Source organism: Cokeromyces recurvatus, assembly GCF_025118155.1.
Source record: "Cokeromyces recurvatus strain NRRL 2243 chromosome Unknown BX663scaffold_58, whole genome shotgun sequence".
Lineage (NCBI taxonomy): Eukaryota > Fungi > Mucoromycota > Mucoromycetes > Mucorales > Mucoraceae > Cokeromyces > Cokeromyces recurvatus.
This window is the reverse complement of record NW_026251444.1, coordinates 1-25,786: the sequence shown is the minus strand read 5'-3', so window position 1 is coordinate 25,786 and position 25,786 is coordinate 1. Positions and strand designations below refer to the sequence as shown.

The 25,786-nt window shown below is 28.4% G+C and overlaps 6 protein-coding genes and 2 non-coding genes across 8 annotated transcripts; 4 read left to right on the top strand and 4 right to left on the bottom strand.

Annotated features, from left to right (window-relative positions):
* Nucleotides 1-1,089: 1,089 nt before the first annotated feature.
* Nucleotides 1,090-1,886, bottom strand: BX663DRAFT_528184 (uncharacterized protein). Its single transcript, XM_051530142.1, has 2 exons — nt 1,462-1,886; nt 1,090-1,360 (listed from the first exon to the last, which is right to left on the bottom strand). Exons 1-2 carry the CDS (start codon nt 1,660-1,662, stop codon nt 1,277-1,279), a joined length of 285 nt encoding a protein of 94 aa, XP_051377463.1. The 5' UTR covers nt 1,663-1,886; the 3' UTR covers nt 1,090-1,276.
* Nucleotides 1,887-3,336: 1,450 nt separating this feature from the next.
* Nucleotides 3,337-3,410, top strand: BX663DRAFT_t152. The gene has a single exon. It is a non-coding gene; the product is annotated as a tRNA-Arg (tRNA).
* Nucleotides 3,411-4,734: 1,324 nt separating this feature from the next.
* Nucleotides 4,735-5,424, top strand: BX663DRAFT_304854 (uncharacterized protein). The gene is made up of 4 exons (XM_051522045.1): nt 4,735-4,859; nt 4,936-5,038; nt 5,093-5,143; nt 5,195-5,424. Exons 1-4 carry the CDS (start codon nt 4,797-4,799, stop codon nt 5,389-5,391), a joined length of 414 nt encoding a protein of 137 aa, XP_051377462.1. The 5' UTR covers nt 4,735-4,796; the 3' UTR covers nt 5,392-5,424.
* BX663DRAFT_528177 (40S ribosomal protein S22-A) lies at nt 5,016-6,177 on the bottom strand. The gene is made up of 3 exons (XM_051530141.1): nt 6,017-6,177; nt 5,195-5,718; nt 5,016-5,143 (listed from the first exon to the last, which is right to left on the bottom strand). Exons 1-2 carry the CDS (start codon nt 6,146-6,148, stop codon nt 5,458-5,460), a joined length of 393 nt encoding a protein of 130 aa, XP_051377461.1. The 5' UTR covers nt 6,149-6,177; the 3' UTR covers nt 5,016-5,143; nt 5,195-5,457.
* A 2,338-nt stretch (nt 6,178-8,515) lies between these two features.
* BX663DRAFT_556690 (major facilitator superfamily domain-containing protein) lies at nt 8,516-10,241 on the bottom strand (the record flags this gene model as incomplete). The annotated part of the gene is made up of 2 exons (XM_051531729.1): nt 8,516-9,349; nt 9,411-10,241. The coding sequence occupies 2 exons, from the start codon at nt 10,239-10,241 to the stop codon at nt 8,516-8,518; spliced, it is 1,665 nt and encodes a 554-aa protein (XP_051377460.1).
* A 5,339-nt stretch (nt 10,242-15,580) lies between these two features.
* BX663DRAFT_528172 (NADH dehydrogenase flavoprotein 1) lies at nt 15,581-17,819 on the top strand. Its single transcript, XM_051530140.1, has 10 exons — nt 15,581-15,719; nt 15,805-16,150; nt 16,226-16,359; nt 16,425-16,734; nt 16,798-17,034; nt 17,105-17,151; nt 17,202-17,203; nt 17,282-17,519; nt 17,597-17,611; nt 17,674-17,819. Exons 1-10 carry the CDS (start codon nt 15,692-15,694, stop codon nt 17,742-17,744), a joined length of 1,428 nt encoding a protein of 475 aa, XP_051377459.1. The 5' UTR covers nt 15,581-15,691; the 3' UTR covers nt 17,745-17,819.
* Nucleotides 17,820-18,918: 1,099 nt separating this feature from the next.
* Nucleotides 18,919-18,992, bottom strand: BX663DRAFT_t151. The gene has a single exon. It is a non-coding gene; the product is annotated as a tRNA-Arg (tRNA).
* Nucleotides 18,993-22,242: 3,250 nt separating this feature from the next.
* On the top strand, nt 22,243-22,617 carry BX663DRAFT_409803 (uncharacterized protein; the record flags this gene model as incomplete). Its single annotated transcript, XM_051522280.1, has 1 exon — nt 22,243-22,617. A coding segment is annotated over one exon (375 nt), but the record flags the coding sequence as incomplete, so codon positions are not given.
* Nucleotides 22,618-25,786: the final 3,169 nt, after the last annotated feature.

Genomic DNA, 25,786 nt, shown 5'->3' with positions numbered 1-25,786 from the left:
TTATTCTTTTTATTTTTTATTTTTTATTTCTTTTATCTTATTTTTTATTTTTTATTTTTTATTTTCTATTTCTTATTTCTTATTTCTTATTTCTTATTTCTTATTTCTTATTTATTTTAGATGGTTCAAAAAGAAAGAAGGCCTCAACCTGCATGCGTATGAGATCAACAACATGGAAGTGTGGAGCAATGAATTTGAGGATCCTTCAGCAATGTCGATTGTTCCAGTCATGCGCATTCACTCTCCTGTTGCTATTAAACTTGATCACCTTCAAGGTATCAATGTTGTTATAAATTTACCAAGGCATTTAATCAATTAGTCTATTCATTTTTATCAAATTAAATATATTATCTGTTGCAAAAAATCGTTATGTCAGTCTTTCAAATGTTCTTTTTTTTTCTTTTCTTTCTTTTTTTTTTTTTTTGAGATGATGTTGGAAAATAGAAATTAACGTGATATCTATATACAAATATATGAAGTCTTTTATTTTTGCTGATGTAGATATTTATGATCGATTAATGCATTCTCAAAGGTAAATTATAAAAAAGATAAAAATATTATATTTATTTAAAAAAAAATTAATTGTAGGCATCTTCATTTTTGGCCCAAGCAGGAAAGGTATCCAAAAGATTGCGTCGAATTGGCACCCTCGTAACGACGATTCTTGTGGGTGTAGACTTGTCCACATTTTTGGAGAGAGTGTCCAGTTTATCGAACAGTTGGTTCAACTTTAAAGGTATTAAAGAAATATTCATTACAGTTAGTTTTTTTTTATATGATTGTATTTTAACTTATATACCTTTTCACTTCTCCAATGTGGACGTAGACTTTTCCAAGTCCTCAACGAGCCCTGATAATGAATGTCATCCTCATCATCAGACATATAAGATGCCTTGATCATTCGGAGACATTCATTATAAGGCACGCCCAATTCTTCCGCAATCCTGGACCCTTCTTTGCTGAACTTTGCCAGTCTTCTTTTACATTTCTATAGAATATAAGGAGAAAGAAGTTAAATTTACTTTATCTTGTATTAAATTTTATGCTAAGTATATACTTACTCTATTTTTCCTGCTTCTAATTATTTCCTTTTTTTTTAGAGCATCTAATTGCTCCTGAGTGCTGATTTCGGCACGCGAATGCTTTCTTTTTTCCGTATCATAGACACTTCTAATGCGTGCCGAAATCTCTTTCCTTGCTCTTTCCCCAGGATTGTTGTTGCCTCTAACCTGGGCAAAGATAAAATCGAAGATCTGCTCGTTATGACCTCCATCTTTTAACGTAGATCTGGGATCAAATCTACGTCCACTTTGCTCGTAAGCATCGTGAATCTTGTCCTATTGATTGAATTGAATAACAGGTATTATATATTTTATTTAATAATGATTGTCATTATAATTACATAATAATAATACTTACGGTCATATCGGGATTCCTACCGATCTTTCTCTGATGATACAGATTTTGATTTTTTAAGTTTGTAATCTCTTCTTCCAACTGAGAGATTCTTTGGCTTTGAGAACCGATCTGCTCTTCAAGCTGATTTATTCTATTATCAGCATTAATATTGTTGCCACCAATAGATGCTGTTTGTCTAGAAGGATGCAAACGAGCAGTGGAAGAAGTGTTAAGAACAATAGGAGGATACTGTGAGCGAGACATGTTAAAAAGGGATTTTACTGGTAAAAAAATTGATTGAATAAAATAAAAAGTAAGTAATTGAAGAATAAATTATTTGTTGGTAAAGGTATTTATATGTTAGCCGTCTAGCATTATCCATTACTGCCAGAAAATTTCCTTTTTCGGACTAAATAAAAAGAAACTACTATATTTCTACGTCAGAGTCGCTTCCTTTTTTTTCTTTTCATTTACCGTTTTTCTTTTATCTTTTTTTTTTCTTTTCTTTTCTTTTATTGTTTTTCTCTTATCTTTTCTTTTTCTTTTCTTTTCTTTTATCATTTTTTTTCTTTACTTTAGATTAATGTTTATTTACTTACAATTATCATATTTTCTATCTATAGATGTTTATTTTGGTTATATTCAACGTAGTACAAAAACATAAAAACATTCTTATCAACGAGTTTAAACTAACTAGGTTTATTTCTTTTTTTTTAAAAAAAAAATAGTTTTATAGCAAAAGAGTCTTGTTTATATTGGTAGTAGCGTTTTCTTCTTTTTATACAGAGCATTTTTCAATGATATGTTAAAGGTAAGATAATAACTATTGTATATAACTCTTGTTCTTTATATTAACACATATACTGACTTGTCTATTATCGTTAATCAAACGCTTTTTAAACAGATAAACAAATGTATATAAAAAGGTAAAATAAAATATAACATTTATCTGTTAATTCCAAAAGTATACTTTCTTTGTCTAATATAAGATATACCAATCTTATCTTTTATTCTCTTTTTTTAGGACTTTTTACTTTTTTTTTTTCAAATAGCTTTTGTCCTTTTTGAAAACCCCTTTTTTCTTTGTTTTCGGTAAGCATTTTATTCTTTTGAATACCAATATTCTTTATTTACTAACTAATCAGTTTTGTTTATTATAGATTGTTTATTTTGCTTCTGTTTAACTGCTATAATTTAGCTTCCTGGACCCCCCTGTCATTATTATCTCTATCCTTTTCTCTTATCCATTTGTCACTATTTGCAGCGTATCTGTACTGTTTCTTTTTAAAGATGCAAAGGTAAGTACAATCGTATTTTCTATTATCAATTGCAAGAAATACCCTTTTTTTTATTATTATTTCAAAAGCAATTTATTATTTGTAATAATTCATTTGCTATATATTTCCATTATTATTATTATTACTATTCTAAATGTAAATAAAGCCACATTTTATCTAAACAAACGATATATTTATTTTTAAATAACGTCCAATAAACAAGGCAATAATAAAAGCCTAATATGTATTAAATGTATTTTATAAGCCAATAAGTAATAAAGATCAAACGTAAATAAACGTTATTTATTCTGCAAAATACCAATGATGGTTCATGGTTTTCAAAGAAATAACCAATCAAATGTAAAAAGTTATACGTTGTATGTATGGAGTACTATACGTCGTACGCGAGTACGCCATATAATACAACATATATGTAGTACGCGAGTACGCCATATAGTACAACATATATGCAGTACGTGAATACGACGTATAGTACGACGTATATATGTAGTACGTTCGTACTGCATATACCAGCGTACTATATGTCGTACTCGCGTACGCCATATAATACTCCATACGTACAACGGACAAATTTTTTGCAGTGAAAAAAATATTGTGGCGAACTGACAAGACACCAGAAATAACCTATCACCAACAGTATGAGTGAGTAGATAAGTGGATTATATCATCTGTTTCCGGAGCAGAAGGTCGCGGGTTCGAGTCCCGTCTCACTTGCAAGATGCCATTTTACTGAATCTTTTAGTATAATTTTAAAAGAAGATAGTACTGTTATTATACACCTTCTTCTTTAATAGTCTATCGTGCTTTTTAAATGAGGAAAACTGTCTGTTGTTGCTATTGCATAAATCATGATATTCAAAAGCTATTATAGTTTTTTTTTTTATGCGTCTTCAATACATACAGGATTATCTTGTGTAACGTCATGACCTAATTATTCATTTAATAAGGGTACATCTTCATCATTCTTCTATTTCTCTTTTACGCGTTAATAGCTCCAAGATTTTACTTATAATGAAGTTGAAAGTACTTTTAGGCCTGCCTTTGTCGACTCTGGTAGGAAGTCTGTATTTACTGCGGCTGTTGGGTTGGGGGACGCCTAACAAATAAGAAGATGTAGTACAAAAGAATGTTATGCTATGACTGGATCCACAAACTACCAGAAAAAGATGGAAAGACTAAAAAAAATGAGGGAGGTATCCCGTCTATAGAATCAGAAATGCCTACGGCCAAGACAAATCAGTCTGAATTATACGACACGAATGTAGAGTATATGCTACGCCACAGACAAGTCTTGTTCAATTTCTATGGCTTTCAGAGAGCAAAAGATCGGCTTTACTTATATCAACAAAGGCAAAAAGCGGCGCAAATCATGGTCAATATGATAATAAACGGTGGCAAGAAGTATGACTGAAAGCAAAGGAAAAAAAAAATAGCTCATGTGTTCTCGGAATGACTGTGGCCAAATAAGCCAACAGATTTTATTTATATTTTTTTCACGTTAATTGACGTATTTCATAATATAGAGTAAAACGGAGGCCCGCAAAATTTAGTCAAGGTCCCGCTAATAGTTTTTTGGAGTAGGCATGTTTGGAAAAGATGGCATAAATCTTGAAGGAAACAAATACGGTGCTACTGGTGTTCTGTGGAGGGCGATTAAGAGAAGGGAGAAAGAAGGTGATCTTTTGGCGATAACTATTGATGAGTTCAAGACATCAAAAATATGCTACAAATACTACGATGATTCGCTCAAAAAGGTAGAAGATATGAAAGGTTCCAGTGTTCTTGCTTGCAAAAACTGTTGAACACTATGGCAAAGGGATCACAATGCTGCTAAGAATATGTCGCTCATTTCGTCATACATCTGGAATGGCTACAATCGTCCGAATTTGAAGTGTAAAAACTGTATGTGAATGGCCAGAAGGAGATAAAGAAAAGTGATCTGTTACAAATGTAATTCGTATTTATAGATTAAAGTAATTGTTGTACCTTCTTCTTATTACGTAATAACTCCGATCAGCATCATTTTTTATGCCACTGGTTTTTTTTTTTCTTTCTTTCTTTCTTTCCTTTCTTTTTTCATCTTTTCTTTGATCTCTTTCTATGCCACAACAATATAATCTGTCCTCTTCCAGCTTATTAAATAGTAATAAAGAAGAGAAAAAGGTATTCTATTCTATTTTATAATTGTCTTTTTTTTTTTGCTGGTTAGTAGTTATTTGTTAATAATGACTGCCTATAGACATTACCCTATTTTTATCAATCCGAATTACCTCCTACACCTTCTTCTTCTAATTTCTCACTTTGCTCTAATAATGAAGACTGTTATGATCCATTATCAAAAGGTTTAATAATAGAATGAGCATGTCTTTGCGTGTTCTTAACATTTCATCTATTAGACAAATCATCTTTATCAATGATAATTCATAATTATGGTACAATATCATCAGGTATTGTTTGCCGCACTATAAATCGATTCATTATTAAATATCTTATATTAGTCAATTCAGTTGATGAAGATGATGAAGGACTTTATTTATCCTGGACACATCAATTATTAAGAGAAAATGGATATAAACCTTCTTCATGTAAATTACAAGATGATGACGATGATAGTAGCATGAATAGTAGTGTTACAAACATTTCAATACAAAAAAATATTAAAAGCAATAATTGGTTATTTTCATGCTTTTGTTAATAAATATTGCGTATATGTTTATACACATAACAATATTTAATTATCTTTCTTTATTATTTGAATGGCTTAATAGAAGAAACCAAGGATCTTACCACCAGCGTGCTTTTGACGGGCTTCTTCATGATCCATGATACCAGCAGAAGTGGTCAAGATAAGGTAACCGAATTGACGAGCAGGCAACAAGTTAGCTGTCCACTTTTCGAGTTCAGTAAGCTTAATGTTGAAACGAGGAGAGATAACACCACACTTGTTAATACGGCCGAGAAGTTGAACGACAATCTTACCAGAACGGTGATCATCAATTTCTTCGAATTCACCAATATAACCTATAATATATGTATTTATATAATTAGTCATCCAGATAATCACCTTAATGTATGTATGTGTGTATATATTGAATTATATATAGAGAAAGAAAGAATGTATCGCTTCTATAAACAATACTCGATACGGTAAAAATCGAGTAAAGTGTAAGAGAATGACATTTAATCTACCGTAGATTTAAAGGTCGAAATCTGTTGCAAAAAAAAAATAAAATTTCAACTAGTTATACTACGGAATATATTGAACTATATATTCTTTCTTTCTCTCTCTACATACAATCCAATACCTTCTATACTTTACCGTGCTTTTGCATGACGGACAAGAACTTGATGATGACCTTGGAAGAAGGACGGATCATGACTTGTCTCTTACCACGCTTTTCAGCGTTGTTAATGTTGTTCAAACAATCGTTCAAGACGGAAACTCTGACCATGTTTAAAAATGCAAAAAGTCTAAATTAAAGGAGTAATTGTCAGTTTCACCATTATATAATTGTATACTCCATTTATTCATTCAAAGGAGAAAAATTCTTCTATTTGTAGATAGCAAAACTTCTTCTACTTCTTAAGTAGTTGAGTAATATATGAATGAATGAATGAATAGATGGATGGATGGATGGATGGATGGATGGGTCACTATTTTACTTTACCTATTGCGAAGAAGAGGGGGATCACAATTAGACAGCTGCTGTAGATAAAATTATATCATTGGATTTTTTTTTTTCCTTCTTCCATTAAGCGGAATTTTAATGCTTACTTACTATCTAAGCCACTTTTTGAACTATTGTAACTACTCTATTACTGGGATCAACAAATACGTTATTTCTCTTCTCCCATACTGTTATAAAATATCTTGAATATCCCCCTTTTTTTTATCATTTAAAAAAATGTATATTAGTTATCTGGATATTTCAAAGACGTTATAAAACTTCTAATGAACAAATAGTAACTAACTAATAAATTTTGAAAGCAATTCTCTCGTTTATATATATGTATATGTATGTGTATTTTAGAGGAAGAGCAATTGATTATAAGTAGTATAAGACTTATACCTGCCATTGTGGCGATGGAAAAAAAAATAACCTCAATCAATGGTCCCTTTCTATGCCTAAAATCTATAATACATAAAATCATTAGTTAATATTGAGAATTATATATTCCATACAGTTATAGCTTGCGACCCCTGAAACTAGTAATACCCTACGGTGAATTATTTTGATGTGCTCATTTTTATTAATTCCCTGATACTTATTTTGAAAAGTAATAGATATATAAGTTCCAAGAAAATAGCTATTGCTATTTTTTAATATTGAATTTAATACTATAGTTTGAAACGTATGCACAATGATTTCGCCTTTCCCCTCCCCTCCCCCTCATATTGCTCGTACGTGGATGAATATGTGAAAAGAAATATTTCAGATAGATATTTCATTTCCAATAATATATGTCTGTGGAGAGGGGAAAGTGCTAACGAATTTCACAATAATAAACTAACGATATTAATTAGCCAGTTTGAATAATACAATTGATCTATATGAGATACATAGGCTCCTATTAATTCATGAGTTAGATTAATATTGGCTCTTAGGTAACTATATATACTAATTTGGATATAAGCAGCTACGTCAAAAATAGATATAGCTAATTAAAGATCATATATTAACAAATTTAGCCATTTGATTGATCCATGTTGATAAATAATGCAGAGGACAACTACCATACAAAATATTCAAAGATTATTGCTGAATACTAGAAGAATAGACTCTAGATAATGAAGAACAAATTCCAATCATAGCCAATAATACTAAGATGTTTAAATATAGTGTTATGATTGCAGTTATCTTTATAACCAAGTTAATAGTAATAAGCTATCATTTATTACATAATAATAATAATAGAAAGGATACTCATATAATAAAGCTGGTATAGTATACTTTACAGCATACTGTATACTTTACACTTGGTTTTAATAGTAGAGTCATTGTTAGAGTATTCGAGTATGAGAATAATTGTATATACTGTACTATGCGATAAGAGTAAGAATTCATCAATAGGGTTATATTCAACTACATAATTATTTGTAGTGTAGTCATATAATATATTACACACAACATCTATAAGGTTGAACATTATTATGTAATACCATTTCATATGATAATGATAATACTAATAATACTAATAATACTAATAATACTAATAGTAACATATGTATAATTGGTATTATTAATATCACTTATCTTGTAGAAGCATATAAATAACCTTCTTCATTTTCTATACTATCTTTTTTGTTTTTATATACCATACCATTCCATACCATTGTGTACTAGAAAGCAGCTAACATTGCAGTGTTAACTGAACAGCAGAAAAAGTGTTTGTTAAAGTTTAGATGCATTAGCAACAAAAAAGGCACAATTATAATTCATTTCAGCGCAACTTTTTTTTTATGAACACATTTACTATTGAAGAAACATGTTTTTTTTAAAAAAAATAAATAAAAATAATTAAAGATTAAAGAAAAAACATATATTTTAGATATAGATATAAAGCAAAGCGAGTGTATAAATTTATTTACATAAAGGCGTTGTATTATTAGGATAAAATTAAGTTCTAAAAAAAAAAAAAAAAAATAAAAAAAATATACATATATTATGTGTATAACATAGTAAAATGCAATAATGATACTAGCGTATCAAAAATAATATATAAAAATTAATTATAATAAAATCTAAAAGAAAAATATGATATATGTGTGTAATAAAGTAAAAAAAAAAGAGAGAGAGAGAGAAAATAAAAAAAATGAATTAAGAAGCACTCTTTGATCTTGCACGAATGTTAGCGCCCCATTTGTAGAAAGCAAAAGGAATTGGTAAAATAGCAAGAGAAATAAATGCAAGTAATGTACCAGCCCATTCGTTATTCAAACGAGCATACATTTGATTAATGAAAAGTGGGAAGGCAGCACCAGAACCAGAACGAATTAAAGTCTTTGCAGCCAATGCAGATGTGACATAACGAGGGAAACAATCAATGATATAATTGTTAGCAGAATAGTACACAATAACCATACCAAAACCGAAAGGAACACCAGACATAACAGGACCAATCCAAGCAATCCAAGGATATGAAGTCCAAGCGAAAATAAAAAGAGAGATGGGTACAAAAGGTGCAGCAAACATCATACCAGGTAAACGATCTTCAGGATCGGGTGAGCCATTCTTATCGTGCACAACTTTTCTAAACCTCTTTTCAAATTGAGGTGTTACCATCAAAGCAAAGAAAGTACCAACAATGATACCGAGGAAAGTCAAACCGATTTCACCATCATTCATACCGTGTTGAGCAAATACAATAGGATATGCAAAGAAGAAAGCATACAATAAAGCATAAATGACAGCAATATACAAGGACATCAAAGTCAAAATAGGTTCAGTAAAAATCATAATGAAAGGACGAATCAAGTTAGCTTGAACTAATTCAGAGATAGGCACAGGGAATTCTTCTTCAACAGTTACAAAAGTTGGATCACCGGTTTCTGCTCTAATACGTTTAGCACGTCTAGCAAGAAGGACAGGATGGTATGTTTCAGGTAAACAACAGATAATAATCCACATAACACCAGCAAAAATCATATTAACCTATTAAAATTTAGTTATTAGTTCCATAATTATAATAATAAAAAAAATAAGATAAACATACCCAATAAATCCATCTCCAATTTTGAGTACCAACAGAAATCCAGCCGCCTACAATAGGACCTAAAACAGGACCAGCATAAGGAGCAGCAGCGAAATAAGCAATAGCATTACCACGGGTCTCAGTAGGGAAAAGATCAGAAATAGAACCACCAGCAAGGGTTAAACAACATGAAGCAAAGAAACCAGAGAAGAATCGACAGACTAATACAGTTTGAATATTCTTAGCAACCGCACAAGGAATATTAAAGATGGTATATATGCCAAGAGCGACTACATAAACAGGCTTACGGCCAAAAAGTTCTGATAAAGGAGACCAAAGAAGAGGACCCAACATGAAACCGAAAACCATAAGAGAAACCTGTAAAATAGCAACTTCATCTGTACAACCAAAGGACTCAACGACACCATTTAATCGACCTGTAATAACAGAGGAACCAAAGGCTGCAGAAACAACAAGACCAGCAACTACAATAGTATACATCCAACGGAATTTAGAATCCCAGTTATAAGGACATTCTGGATCATTTTCATCCCAATTCACATAGTGTATTATAGGATGCTTTTCAGATTGTTGAGTCATAATACGAGAATTTACTATTTCAAGTTCAGTATTTTTTGAAGAGTAACGATTAATAGATAAAGTACGAGTAGCAAGGATACCAGGAGGCATCTGCTCACGAATTTGTTCACGATATGAAGTGACTTCTTGAAGAGGAATTGGTTCATTAATTACAAATGTATCATGCACTGTACTGGAGTCGCTCACATTTGAATTTCTATGCTCCTTTTTACCAGCTTCAAGTTCATTAGGAGTTATTTTTGGTTCTGACATGATAAGCAGATAATATATGAGTTATGTAATAGTATCTAATAAGTTGAAAAATATATTTCTATTTTCTCTAAAAATATGTAATGTTGTTATATGAGTCAATTAAAAAAAAAATATATATATATAAAGGTTTATGTACAATTAAAGGAAAAAAAAAGAAGATATTATATTCGAAGAAAATAAAAAATAAAAAAAAAATGAAATTGGATACATGTATTTATATAAATCAAAAATAACATCTTTTAGGCGTATTAAAAAAAAATATTTTGATATGGTTGATCTTGGTTCACAATCACCCCGTCAGAGCGGTCTAGCATTTATCCGCCATAAATCAAATCAAAAAAAAAAAAAAGTTTTCAATTGTCAAGTATTAAAATTTTAAAACCAAATATAACTCAGTATTTTATCTCACCGCGTACATCGCCTATACATTTTGACGTCCATAGTAATATTAAAAAAAAAAGATTACATGGTATTATGGACACTTTCTTTTTATTTCTTAAAGAGAAAAAAAATCGGATATTTGCAAAATTCTATTAAAATGAAAATGAGAAAAATCAAGCAAAATAATGAAGTGTATGTTGCAATGAAACAATAAAAGATAAAATGTGTAGGTTAAGAAAGGATCGTCATATGACACAAACGATTCTATTATGATTGGATCTTAAATAAAATATTAAAGTTTAACCAATAAACCAGTTTGAAAAAAAAAAATCGAAAAAGTGGAGGAAACAGTCTCGGAGCGGAGAAGATATGATGTTATAAAAATCCTGCGTAAATAACAACATAGTAAAGAAGCGGAGCTATACGGTTAAAGGTTATTATGCAAGTCGATCCATGATATATCTATAAATGAAAGTATGGCGTACAAGCTATTAATTTAAGACTATATATTAAATAATAAAGGCGTTATGCATCTTATAAAATCCAATATATTCAACTATCGTTATATTTAACTTGGTTTTTTAATATCTTTTTTAGCTTCCAAAGAAACTGTTAATCAAACGTAGAATCTCCGATTTTGAATATAATGTGATGATTCCTTAATGGATATGATACAAAATGAAAATAAATGGTAAACACAAACAAATATATTAAACAAAAGAACTTTCTTTTGTATTTTTTTTTTTATATATATATATATATATAACTGTACCTTTTGTTTCATAGATTTATAACATATTTAATACTTGAAACAACCCTTATTACGATAAAGAAGGAAACTTATTATATCCAAAAATAATAAATAGCAGTAATAAGAGAATATGACATGGATATTTATTAGCAATTTTACCTGAGAAATGAGTATCTACTATTTAAGAATTGTTTGGATTTAATACATATTACTTTATTACAAAAATTATATACGATTGGATACTAATCTTATATACTCATAATCTACTAACAAAAGAGCTGCTCAGCTAAAAATAGGTTAAACAACTTCGAGAAAAAAAAAACTATTTTAAAGAATCCATAAATGATTACAGAGTTAATATAAACAAAAATAAAAGGATTCTTGGCACACAGTAATTTGCATAAAGGAGTAACAATGAAAAAGCTTTTGTTTTATATATATAAACTACGGATAAGAAAGAAAAATCGAAATTATAATTATGACATACGATACTACTTTTACTGACATAGTAATGTAACTAACCGATAAATATTTATCCTCTTTCATATCATAGTTACATATTTGCCTTTGTTACACTAATCTCCTTGATCTTGTGTTACCTAACTGTAAAAAAAAAAGGCATAAGATATATGTCTATGAGGTAATTCATTAGAAGAAGATTTAATAAGAAGAAAAAGGTACAAAAAAGCCTTCTATTTCTCAATTAAAAAAAAAGGAGATATACTGAACTTCAAAATCTTTTTTTTTTCTTCGGTTTTTTTTTTTTATTATTATTTATTTATTTATTTATAGCTGCTATTATTACATTTATTTGTTAAAAAAAAATTCCAATTTATATAGTATGTTAAGCAATGTCAATGTATGATATATCTTTTGTATGTATACTGTTATTATATAGATTATGGATATAGGCGCATTATTAAAACACCATATATATATGCTACTCTGTTCCTTTATTACTATCTTAGATATGTGTTGTATAAATCAAATAATTATTTACCATTTTCTTTTTTTTCTTTTTTTTCGGAGATTTCTAAAAATGTAGCCACACTACGGCTAAAGGAAAAGTTTCGGGAAAGTTCGCTTCTTAAACATCTTGATGATTTGCTACTTCCCTTTTTTCTATTATTTCAAAAAAAGAATTATTCTAGAACTATCGATTATGTTCACATGCAACCCTTCTTTTTTAAAGAAAAAAAAACATAAAGGCAGATATTTTCCTTATTTAGAAATATTTCTTTCTATGCTGAATTTGTTACTTAGCACTGATAGTATATAGATAAAGAGGATATATTGCACTATTTAATATTTTATGCCTGATATTATTTTATGAAATGTATTAGTTTATATCTAGCAGTAGGCTTAAGAGGGAAAAAAAGACTACTTTAAGAATAAACTTGGATTATTAGAGTCATAAATGTTTGCATTTTCTTTGAGTGGTAGATTTTAAGTCTCTAAGTGTAACCCTTTTTTTATTATTATTGCATAAGCTTCTATTTGCATCTATTTTTATATCAAAATAATCAGAAGACAAATATTAATCAATTAGAATCAAATAACGACTAGAAGAAATGACCTTCTATTAAGCTTTTATTTATATATTATATATCTTTATAAACTAGTAATCACATCATATCTTATTATATAAAATTATACTAGAACAAGTCATAAAAGATTTAAAGAAATTGGTATGTATATTTAACTATCATTGAATAATAGTTGATATTTTGATTTATATCAATCGCAAATATTGATATAGTGTCACTATGTAGGTATTATTAGCCTTTAAATATCAGCATTAAATTCCTCATTTGAAATAGATTAATATACAGATTTTGTTTTTTTTATTATGTTTCTATATATTAACTACTTTATATAGTTTTACAGTTACAATAGACATTACTTTTTTTTTTGTAAAACTATATTTTCTAGTTTAATATCTTCAATAAAGTAAGAATAAGCAAAGAGTTTATAATAAAGAATATTAGAATTTATTTAATCTAATATGTTTACATAACCTTAATATAAATATCTACATGCACAAATAAACATATAATAATGAGTAAAGAATCCATTAAATAATTTGTAGAAGGGTATAAGATCAAATTAGATTAAGCTGTATTAAGAATCTCAAAATTAATAATAGGAATAAAAATAGTTATTTGAAATGAATAAATACCCAGTATCAAGAACTAAGCTTTGATTTGTGTTCATATTTATGCCTATACCGACACTTAACAAAGCATATTTAATAAATTATGGCATTTGAAAGTATAAAAATGTCTTTTAAATTAATAAAGAGTAGAGATGATTTTAATTAATTTTCAAAAATCATATATTTTTTGATTGGCAAAAAGATAAAGAAAGAGAATATATAAAAACAAAAAAGACAAGTCTGCGGAAACTTTATATAGTTTATTAAAGAATTGATATTACAAAGACTGTACCCTGAAAAAAAAAGATAGTATAGAAAATGAAGAAGGTTATTTATATGCTTCTACAAGATAAGTGATATTAATAATACCAATTATACATATGTTACTATTAGTATTATTAGTATTATTAGTATTATTAGTATTATCATTATCATATGAAATGGTATTACATAATAATGTTCAACCTTATAGATGTTGTGTGTAATATATTATATGACTACACTACAAATAATTATGTAGTTGAATATAACCCTATTGATGAATTCTTACTCTTATCGCATAGTACAGTATATACAATTATTCTCATACTCGAATACTCTAACAATGACTCTACTATTAAAACCAAGTGTAAAATATACAGTATGCTGTAAAGTATACTATACCAGCTTTATTATATGAGTATCCTTTCTATTATTATTATTATGTAATAAATGATAGCTTATTACTATTAACTTGGTTATAAAGATAACTGCAATCATAACACTATATTTAAACAGTAGTCAGCTAGTTTTTCGGTTGGTTGTACTGACCTATAAAAGTTCGAGCTTGGAGGACTGAATCAGCAGTAATGTTTGTTTGTAGTAGTACTAAAAATACTTTCTTAGCCAGCGGTAATGAAGAGGAGCAGGTTTCTGATGTACAATATTGTACGTGATTGTATTGTAATGCTTTACTAGTTAATTCAGTTGGCTTATGATCGACTTACTACACTTTGGTTTCACTTCACCAACAATTTCCAAATCTTTGCTACATTTTAGTTTTTATTGTGGATTTCTTTTTTTTTAGGAAATCTTGTTAGGCAGAAGATGTTAACTACATCAAATCGCTCAGGTCAGTTCAAAGAATGAAATGGGAAGCTAGTCTCCTTTAATATCAAGAATCTTTAAAGAAAAAGTAAATGAAGGAAGGAAAAATAAAAAAGAAAAGAGCTTTACTAGTAACATTACTAATAAGAGGGGGAAAAAAACCCAGTTAAGAAGTCTCTGCCATGATTGTAATAATAGTGAAGGTAAAATAATTAATCTAGTCTTTTCGGATCAGTGCAAATGACTAGTTAGTATGCAAACCAAAATAAGATATTGAATTAGGAATTAGACTCATGCGTGGAAAGCTTTTTTTATAAGAAAAGATTAAGGGTTCATGATCTATTCTGATGTATTTTAGAATAAAAATGTATCTGAAGGCAATAGCCAGACTCTAATTATTACATTTTATCATTAATAATGATCAAATCAATCATGTTTAGAGACCTACATAGCTTTGCTTTCAGACTAAGAACGCTCTGTGTTGTTAAGGTATCTATTTATCCACTATATCATTTCAAATTTATTATACTTGTAACAATATATATATATATATTCACGAAGAAATTCACAAAATGAAAAAATAACATTAGTATAGTAAGCTATATACTTTAAAATAGAGACATTAATGAAAGCAAAAGGAAGGCTATCGATTGCTACGACAGGAATCATTGTAAAGCATACAAGTCCGCCTTTTGAGATGACTTAGGCATTCAGAAAATAATTTAAATTTTTCTAGTTCTGTTCAAACAACTAACTTTTCTTCCTTGTTCTTATTCCTCTTTGTCTACTTTAACTTTTCATGTTAGATTAAAGATGGGTACGCTATATAGAATTTAGCTATCCATTACTGTATATATTTTCATGCTCCGATATGGACGTCATTCATCTAAATGTGGGGATTGTCTAAGTCAACCCAACTGGGGTAAACAATAAAAATTAAGCTTAAGATATTCGTAGTTAAATAACCTCCTTTATTTGTTTTTACTTTTCTTTTCTAATTATAAGGCAAACCCATCCCCCCCTCTCTTATTTATTTAATTCCTCTTCATCCTCTTTTATATTTTACGTAATCGGTCGATGTTAAGAACAATTACAGTAAAGCGTGGTAAATACAAGTTAGAAGTTGAATGATGTGAATAATAATAATAATAATAATAATAATAAACTCACACTGTTTGTTTAATATAAAGCTGTATCTAAGTTAGCTCATCAGCACATTAAAGCTATTCCCATCACAGCTCGTACTTTTGCTACAGAAGCAGCTCCTAACCCAAATGCAAATCCAATCACTGGTAAAACTACTTTTGGTGGTCTCAGTGATGAAGATCGTATTTTCACTAATGTTTATTCAAAGCACGACTTTCGCTTAAAAGGAGCTTTAAAACGTGGCGATTGGTATAAAACTAAAGAAATTATACTTAAAGGTCATGAATGGATTCTTAAGGAAATGAAAGAATCTGGCCTTCGTGGTCGAGGCGGTGCTGGTTTTCCTACAGGCCTTAAATGGAGCTTTATGAATAAGCCTTCAGATGGGCGGTAAGAAAAAAAATAACTATGAATACATTGCTTTTATATATATATATAACCAACTCTTTTTCTTTTGTAATTCAGTCCTCGCTATCTTGTTATTAATGCTGATGAAGGTGAACCTGGTACTTGTAAAGATCGTGAAATTCTTCGTGGTGATCCACATAAATTAGTTGAGGGCTGTCTTTTAGCTGGCTCTGCAATGAAAGCCAATGCTGGTATGATATAAAAAAAGGCAACATCAAAAAAGTTTTTTGTAACATTTTTTTTTAATGTGGAATAGCTTATATTTATATTCGTGGAGAATTTTATCAGGAAGCTAATCATCTTCAAATTGCTATTGATGAAGCATATAAAGCAGGATTGATTGGTAAAAATGCATGTGGATCAGGTTACGACTTTGATGTTTATATTCATCGTGGTGCTGGTGCTTATATTTGTGGTGAAGAAACAAGTTTAATCGAATCCATTGAAGGCAAACAAGGAAAGCCTAGATTGAAGCCACCATTCCCTGCAGATGTTGGTCTTTTCGGTTGCCCTACAACTGTCACTAATGTTGAAACTGTTGCCGTCGCCCCTACTATCTTAAGACGGTAAATAAAAATAGAAGAATGAATAATACTATACTATTGTTTATTAATTTTTATTGCTATTAGTGGTGGTTCTTGGTTTGCCAGCTTTGGACGTCCTCGTAATTCTGGTACAAAGCTTTTCTGTATATCTGGTCATGTCGAACATCCTGCAACTGTAGAAGAAGAAATGAGTATCCCATTGAAAGAATTAATCGAAAAACATTGTGGTGGTGTTCGTGGTGGTTGGGATAATTTATTAGGTATTATTCCTGGTGGTTGTTCCGTTCCTGTACTGCCTAAGGATATTTGTGAAGACGTTTTGTAAGCTTTTTTTTTATATATAACACTTTTGATATGTACTTTATAGAACAAAATATAACGTTTAAAATAGAATGGATTTTGATGCTCTTCGTGATGTTAACTCTGGCCTTGGTACTGGTAAGTAACAAATTTATATATTTACCGTATTCATATTAAATTTAATTAAACTTTTTTTAATTTTTTATAGCTGGTAAGATTTATTTCCAACTTATTTTACAATATAGTCGACTTCATTTTTTTTTAATTAGCTGTTATTGTCATGGACAAGTCCACAGACATTGTTCACGCTATTTCAAGATTTTCAAAGTTTTATCGTCATGAGTCCTGCGGTCAATGTACACCTTGTAGAGAAGGTACAAAATGGCTTGAGTCAATGATGGATCGTTTTGAAGTTGGTCGTGCTAAGAAAGAAGAAATTGATCAAATTTGGGAATTAACAAAGCAAATTGAAGGCCATACTATTTGTGCTTTAGGTGATGCTGCTGGTAAGTTATTGTAATTTATATATTTTATTTATATATTAATAACTTGTTCCCTTTGTAACTTTTTGTATGTTATACAGCTTGGCCAGTGCAAGGTAATATTTCATTATAATAACAATTATTAAAATATTTAAGCTAATTTCAAATTTTCCTTTAGGTCTTATTCGTCATTTCCGACCAGAATTAGAAGCAAGAATGGAAAAACATAATCTTAGTATGCCAAATTAATAAATTTGGTATAGATTTTATCTTCTAAAAACTGTTAATATTTATAAATGTAATAAAAGTAACTTAGAAAAATCATTTGGTGATTTTCACTTTATTTCCCTTGATCGATCTTAATAAAACTACGGGGGAGTTTTTTTTTTTTTTTTTTTTTTTTTTTTTTTTTTTTTGATATACACGAAGTTTTAATTTTGCATAAAATATTACACAAAGGTTAATTTAGTTGCTGTCTTCAAATGAAAAGGAAGAAAATATAGATGTCGTGTAAAGTTTCGTTTCTTTTTTGTTATATATATACATATATTATAGTTATTGGTAACAGCTCCTTCAACTTATCAAGCAAGGAAAAGCTGTCTGTTGCAATTAAACAAATCATAGAAGCCAACCTTTCTCAGTATAATAATTTCATTTTCTTAATATCTACTTCAATGTATAAATGTGATTCAAATAAACTATTATTATTATGAATAAAGTAAACATCTAACACAATAATGTAACGATATATTGATTAAATATAAAAATATATGTATAAGTTAGGAAACATTGTCTTCACTTTCCTACTACGAATAATATCTGTAGTACCAGATTTTGTAGTAATATTTATAAAAGTAAATATGTATTGCTAAAGCGTGCGTAGTATTTACTATTGAAAAGGACGATGAATATTAATAATGATCCTAAGAAGCAATATTTATGTAATTTAAGATAATGCTTAATAACAGTTCTATTGCCAAAACTATTATTATACGAAATTTAAATAAGCGTAGCAACCAATTAACTTTGTATTGTTCTATAGTATAACCTTTTCCTCCTACATAAATAAATATCTATATAAATTAATATCGTATTGATTTCACAAATAAATACAGTCTCATTAACGATATGGCTATCTAATCGTCAGACCTGCGACACTATGTGCCTACTATAACGGAGTATGACAAGAAAAAACTGACACTTTCGCGCCTGACCTTGTAGTAACAATATTTATGTAAGATTTATAAGTAATTTTGTCGCAAGTTCAATAGGTAAGTTATAAACATATACATTTATACGAACTGAATTAAATGGAACAAGAAGATGTGCACTATTGAATATATTAATTTAAAAAAGCGCTTGATACAGTATTATGTAACGGCTATAACAAAATTAAAATAGATATTCCGAGCTGGAAAAAATGTACCCACTAGGGGGGTCGAACCCCTAATCTTCCGTTTAGAAGACGGATGCCTTATCCAATTAGGCCAAGCGGGCTTTTCATTTATTGAAATTTTACAATATAGATAAGTTTATATTACCAAAAATCTGCCGAAGACGGTCACGTGATACGCCGGACAAGTCCGGTAATTTATTCATTTTTTTTTTTTGTTTTTTATATTCTATCCATAGTGTGATGGTATCAATTATATTTAAAAATGAAAGAAGTAGAATATGAAAAGAGAAAGAAGACAAAAAAGGAGTATTGCTTGAGACTGTTTATTTAATATAAAAAGAATAATAATTAAGAAAATGATTAAAAGATAAATATTATTTCGCGTCTAAACAGCTACTTGTATTATAATTAAAGGATCTTAAATCAAAGAAATAAAAACAACTATAAAAGAACATGAGTCATGAAAGAATGTTAGTATATAAACATACATCTTACTAATTCAAGGTACTGCTTTATGGATTATCTTTTGGGTATTACAAGTATATAATGATCTGACTTAAGATTTAAATTGTTTGATTTGAGTATAAGTTCCTGTTATCTTTTATATTGGATCAAAGGTGAACTATATAAAGGTTATAAAAAAATAAATATTTAGAACTGATACGATATCTTATAGTTGTTGACACGTCTAAATAATTAGATGTCAATAAGTTTTATATCATTTATAAGATGTTAAATACTATGATATTTCTTTTAAAATATCAAATAAAAAATATTAGAAAATAATATTAAGACAAAAAGAGTCAAGGAGAGCAAACAATAGTTCTAAAGTCAATCATTTTTATTTAGGTATTTATTTATAAGAATTGTTAAAGAGGTCTGAGGATAAGATGTGAATCAGAAAAGTGTTAGTTACGACCGAATAAGGTATGTTGTTGACAATGAAGTGTTAGTGATTTTAATATTATTAGATGGAGCGGATCAAGAGAGAGTTAGGATAGAATTTCTTAAATGAATTTATGATCCGCATGTTTAACCATGAAACATGACATTATAAGTCAGCTTATGACATATACAGTATGATGTGATGTTTACTTTATGTACAGGTTTATAGTTTATCCTTTATTACGTAATTCATCTTTTATAACATTACTTATGCTCATATCTAGAACTTGTTTTATAACATATGGAATAATTATTAGCATTCAATTATTATCCTATATTTTATATTTAAAAAAAACATATAAACTTGTATCAATAGCATATTAAATTGAAGACGTTATCTTATCTTCCCCTAATTTATTTTGTATTTTTGTATTTAAACTTCTTTATATTTGATGAAGAAGTATATTGATATTTTGATGTATTTGTATTATTACTGCTTTTATTATTGACCTCCTCTTTATTTTAAAATTAAAAAATTTGAATATTAGTTAATTGTCAATTTTAATTTTATTCTATCCTACTGTATGTTTTTTTTTTTTTTTTTTTTTTTTTTTTTTTTTTTTTTTTTTTTTTAGGTTGGTTACTACTAGACTTACGTGTTGTATTATGATGATCTGTCATTAGATGAATTCTTATAATTGTTATGTAAAAATAATATCTTGTATACTTAATTGAATAGATACCTCATTTTCATATATAACTTTGATATAATTTATTTAGCATACGCTTACTATATTAGAGGAGAGAGTTCGTCTTGAAGATATTACTTACATTTTATTCGATAGTTATCAAAGCTAGTTTATAATACATTGTATAAAAAAGATAAAAATTATACATAAAAATAACATTATAGCATACAGGTTTTTCGTCAATGATATCGTTTATCATTATTCAATACAAGAGAAACATTTTATTTTATTTTATTTTTATCATAATGAATATATGATTGAAGAAAATAGTATTTAAAATTTGATAAAGTAGAATGTATTGTATAATTGAGCATTGCTAATCAAAATAACCACACATAGCATTTAACCAATAATACTTCTGTCAATATCATATTGCTACCTTATATTAATTTTTTTTTTATCACACTAGTCTTCTTATAGTATTGTAGTAAGTTTTAGCAAAAGGGCTAATGATGATCACAAAGAATGGTGCCTGAAGAAACTACCCATTGTGTCAAATAACATCATATACTAAAATTAAATAAAGTGGTATCAAAGCTGTAACTTGAGTATTTTGTTTAGGTTGGTTACTCCCATGTCCTTTGGATCAAACATTCCTAATCTATATGATTAAGATATTGATAAAAGACACTTATTATTATTTTTGAATTATCAGAACGTAACTCTAAATAAAAAAAAATATACAATAGATTCTTACATACTTTTACTTTTTGTCTTTTCTTCCTTTACCAATCTAACAGTTTAGTAGAAGAATGCAGATATAAGTAAAAAACATGTATAGATTTACAAAGATTAAAACTGCTGATGAAGACTTTCTTTCCGTATTTAAAAGACGACTCTTTCTTCTTCTTCTTCAAATCTTATCATTCTATCAAACATAGTGCTTTATTCAATAAGAGTTCAAAATTTTTACAAGTAGTACGAAAAATACTTATCTTTAATATGACTAGAAATCATTTTTTATGCAAAATCTATATTTATAACCATATTTACCTATTGAATAAATTCAATATAGTAATTACAATTGTTGTATTCAATAAATATATATGGTATCATTAATACTAATAATTTTCATATCAATAAGGATATTTTCTAAGAAAATTGTATTATTATTACGCATGTAATATGAAAAAATTCACTATTAGCCATACTATCTTCTATATCACTCTTAATATAGAAAATAGCCCATCATTATTATATTAAGGATTTTGACATAAGATGTAAAGCAAATTTATCTATCTATTTATGCACATATACCAGAATACATATTTCTGTATATTTTTAAAATTATTATAAGCATTACGTTATAATTCATAATTTAAGTATGTTTTACAAAAAAAAAAAAAAAAAAAAAAAAAAAATATTTATTTATTTATGTATATATTTATACACATATTTATAAATATATGAACAAATACATATATCTTTGATCACTTGTTCATTAAACTATTTTTTTTTTTTCTAAACTATAAGAACACATAATTAATAAATGGAAGAAACATACAAGGAAGAAAACAAAGTTAATTTATTTGAAATATTCAATGAATGGGCAGAATTATTATCTAAAGAAAATAGTGATCTAACAAAAGATCCAAATTCATTATATAGCAAAATTGGAAATGAAATTAAACAACGCTGCTATGAATTAGAGAAAGCAAATGCTAATGTTAAACAAAACACACCTAATGCTGACAGTAGCACATCCAAAAATGATAATGATAGTAATGCAGAAAAAGATTTTAATCCACCGTTTATGTTTGAATTAAAATGTGACAATACAAGTGTGAGCAGTAATAATAACATGTCACCATTTGAATGTGTATACGATTTTTGTTCAAGCCTAGAAAATTTTTGTAAATCGAAAGCAGCAATAAATAATCGTTGGGACATTGAGAAAGATTGGCATAAATTATTACTAGCTTGTAGTTCTCATAATTATGAAAGGTTTATGTGGATTCATTTAACTTTTCAAGCAGATAAAAATGTAAAACTTGGCTGGAAACAGGTAGTTCGACGATTAATGACAAGATTTGACGATCCACAGAGAATTATATCATTACGTTCAATACTTACTAATTTTCGATATCAACCAGAGTCTGATCCATTGAGATCTATATTTACAGTTAATCATGAATTTTTAAGATTTGCAGATGAATTAGGCGAAGATACAAAAACAATAATTGAAATGTATGTAAACGGCTTACCAGATGTTATAAAATCTATTATCATATCAACTATGCAATTTGATGATAGAACAAATTTTAAATATACATTATTGGACATTCAACAGCGTGCAGCGGTTTTTATTTCAGCAAATAAAAGTAAATTTATTTTTTATTCTAAAAGCGGTCATTTAGCTATTGCGATAGATTACGATAAAATAAATAATAAGGATTGTGAACTTCATCTTCTTGCCAATCACTCAACTATTTCCTGTCCTGATTTAGTGATTATAAGGTATCCGTATATGGAGTTTGCGCCTTTAGCTATTACGACTGCTTTATACGAAACTTCATTAAATCTACCTAATACAATATTACCAGAAGCTATGACCTATAGATCTATTAACCATCAAATAAAAAAAGAAAATCCGAATACTATATCTAACATAAAGAACGATACATCTAATAAACTAATAGGAGTTAATCCACAAAGAAATATACAAAATGATAGTGAGATGACAATGCCACAAACAATAACACAGCAAAATGCAGAATTTACGGAGCAAGAGTCAACAGATAAAAAAAATGAAGAGACTCAGACTCAGGCTCAAGCTCAGGCTCAAGCTCAGGCTCAGGGTCAACACTTATCATATGCGCAAGATTCTACTACAGAAATAGCAGAACAAAACAAAACATTACAAAAAACGAGAAAAAATTTAGCCAGCAAGCTCCTACTCAACAAACAGAAACATCTGCGCAAAAAGTAACTTCAGAAGAAACTGTTGAACAAAACAAACAAAGCGAAAGAGCTGAAAACTTATCAATACAAAAACAAATATTAACTCAAAAATACCATTAGCGACAGATACACAATCTTCTAAAGAGCCACAAGAATATATTGATATGTCTAAAAAGCAAGACTCTTCAATAAACTCTCAAAAACCGCCGGTAGCGGCTACAGCTTCAATATCAAATGAGGAAAGGAGACAAATAATTCCTACTCAACCATCTATACGACGAGATTTGTCATTACCTACAAATACTAAAGTTTCTAATAGTAACCAATATTACTCAAATTCAACAGTGGGCCAAAATAAAAATAACATAGAAGCAGTATATTTTCGAAACTCTTCTTTTAGATCAAATTCTCCTAATAATCATTATCCCAAAAGGCCACTACCGCACTCTAATTCACCTTATTATCATCGACGCTCTTTATCTCCTGAATCGTCACCATATTATCGCCGTCGACTTTCTTCAACATCAGACACTCGTAAATCTAAATCTCCAGAAATAGACTGTATTATTCAAAATAAAGGTACAAATTATGTATCAGATGATCTTCTACTACAAACACAGCCAAGATCAAATATCAATCATAGACTCAATGTGAACACATCCTCAAGGAGACTACATAATGAACCTGACTCTTCACCAAACATATGTCTCTTTTGTGGCTTACTATTTAAACCAGGTCATCTTGCTTACTGCAAAAAAGTCAGATCAAGAAGGAAGTATAAGTATTAATAAATTATAAATAATCATTTTAACTTTTGTAAAAAAAAAAAAAAAAAAAAAAAAAAAGCTTTAGATTATATATGTATATATATGAATAATTTAACTCTTTTCTTCATATTATATAATGATATACTGATAATAAATACAGGGTTAAAATTACAAATATTATATAAAAAATATAGATAGATCGCTTTATTGTGTCCCAAGCATTAAAACATTTTGTGGAAAAAGATTCAGAAATATAGAGCAATAAAACTGTATTAATTATCTTCCTTTTTATCTGATTTAAAATTGAATTTTTATTTTAATCATGATAAACAATTCTTCACGCAAAGCCTATTTGACTTGACCTATACCCATATAACATTTTAAACTATTCGATAGCTGCCTTAAGTACTCTATTGTTTGATTTACACAAACATATATTCCCATGGTAGACTTCACCAGAACTCAAGAGAAATTTAGTATGTCTAGGAAAATATTTATTTATTTATTTTTTATCAAGTAAATGAGATATACTACCAATACAAGGCACATACTCACAATCAATATAATATGGCTCAATATCAACACTAATAAAATATAGCTTGAGACACTCGTTCAATAATAGTTTTTTATAGAGCGTTACCTATGATTGTTATTCAGAGTTAAATGATTTTTATTTATCATTTTGATTTATACATAACTATGTAAGAGTCAATATGGATTTAAGGGTTCAGTTATATATATATATTCTAGGACATACATATTTAAATCTTTGAACATAAAGATAATTCTTCCTTCGTTCATAAACGATATCGATAACCATGTATTTATAAAAGGATGTATTCGCACTTTTGAGATTTTTATTCTAACAGATTTTATTATGCTGAGATCTATTAAAAAGTTGTTAATAAAACTACTTGCTACATTCTCTAAAAAGTTTTCTATAAGCCTATACATAATTATAAATTTCACAACTTACAAGTATTGGTTGCAAATTCTTATTTGCTTTATTAACTCTTTATTTTACTGTAGCTAAATAACTTCAATGCAAAATTATAAACAAAGACTATTTATAAGTTCTTCTTCAGCTTGACAAAAAAAAAAAAAAAAAGGACTCTTACTGACTATTAATGATTTGTATCTTCTATCAGTAGTATAAATCCATTTTAAGACAATTAAATATCAATAGACTATATAGTTTATAAGATACCGTATATACTATAGACTTAGACTGATGTTGTATTCTATTCTTTATGTGTAGGCTTATAGTTACTTATTTATAACATGTAATTCATTTAATTCTTCTACTCAGAATCTATTCTATTCTAAACTAATATTCAGCAGTCTGGTTCCTCTAATGCATATTTATTTAAGAATAAAAAAAAAAAGAAAAAGAAATAATAGTTACTAAATAAATACGATCTTGAAACTATTTCATTACTGGGGCTTTTTTTTTTTTTTTTTTTTTTTTTTTTTTTTTTTTTTTTTGAATACTTTAATCTTGAGGAATTGTCCAAAAAATCAGTATTTCGCCAAAAGGCTACAGCAGTTACTAGGTTGCTTTAATGATGGATTTTTTTTTATTCAATCTTTTTT

Excerpts from the sequence above, each read along its gene's own strand:
- BX663DRAFT_528172 (XM_051530140.1), top strand. The coding sequence starts at position 15,692 with ATGTTAAGAACAATTACAGTAAAGCGTG. Across the intron at positions 16,151-16,225 it reads AATAAGCCTTCAGATGGGCG|TCCTCGCTATCTTGTTATTA; the intron begins GTAAGAAAAAAA and ends TTTGTAATTCAG. Across the intron at positions 16,735-16,797 it reads GCCCCTACTATCTTAAGACG|TGGTGGTTCTTGGTTTGCCA; the intron begins GTAAATAAAAAT and ends TATTGCTATTAG.
- BX663DRAFT_528184 (XM_051530142.1), bottom strand. The coding sequence starts at position 1,662 with ATGTCTCGCTCACAGTATCCTCCTATTGTTCTTAACACTTCTTCCACT. Across the intron at positions 1,361-1,461 it reads CAAACTTAAAAAATCAAAAT|CTGTTATTCAATTCAATCAA; the intron begins CTGTATCATCAG and ends AATATATAATAC.
- BX663DRAFT_528177 (XM_051530141.1), bottom strand. The coding sequence starts at position 6,148 with ATGGTCAGAGTTTCCGTCTTGAACGATTGTTTGAACAACATTAACAAC. Across the intron at positions 5,719-6,016 it reads TGTCCGTCATGCAAAAGCAC|GGTTATATTGGTGAATTCGA; the intron begins GGTAAAGTATAG and ends ACATATATTATA.
- BX663DRAFT_304854 (XM_051522045.1), top strand. The coding sequence starts at position 4,797 with ATGCCACAACAATATAATCTGTCCTCTTCCAGCTTATTAAATAGTAAT. Across the intron at positions 4,860-4,935 it reads GTAATAAAGAAGAGAAAAAG|ACATTACCCTATTTTTATCA; the intron begins GTATTCTATTCT and ends GACTGCCTATAG. Across the intron at positions 5,144-5,194 it reads TTATGGTACAATATCATCAG|TCAATTCAGTTGATGAAGAT; the intron begins GTATTGTTTGCC and ends ATCTTATATTAG.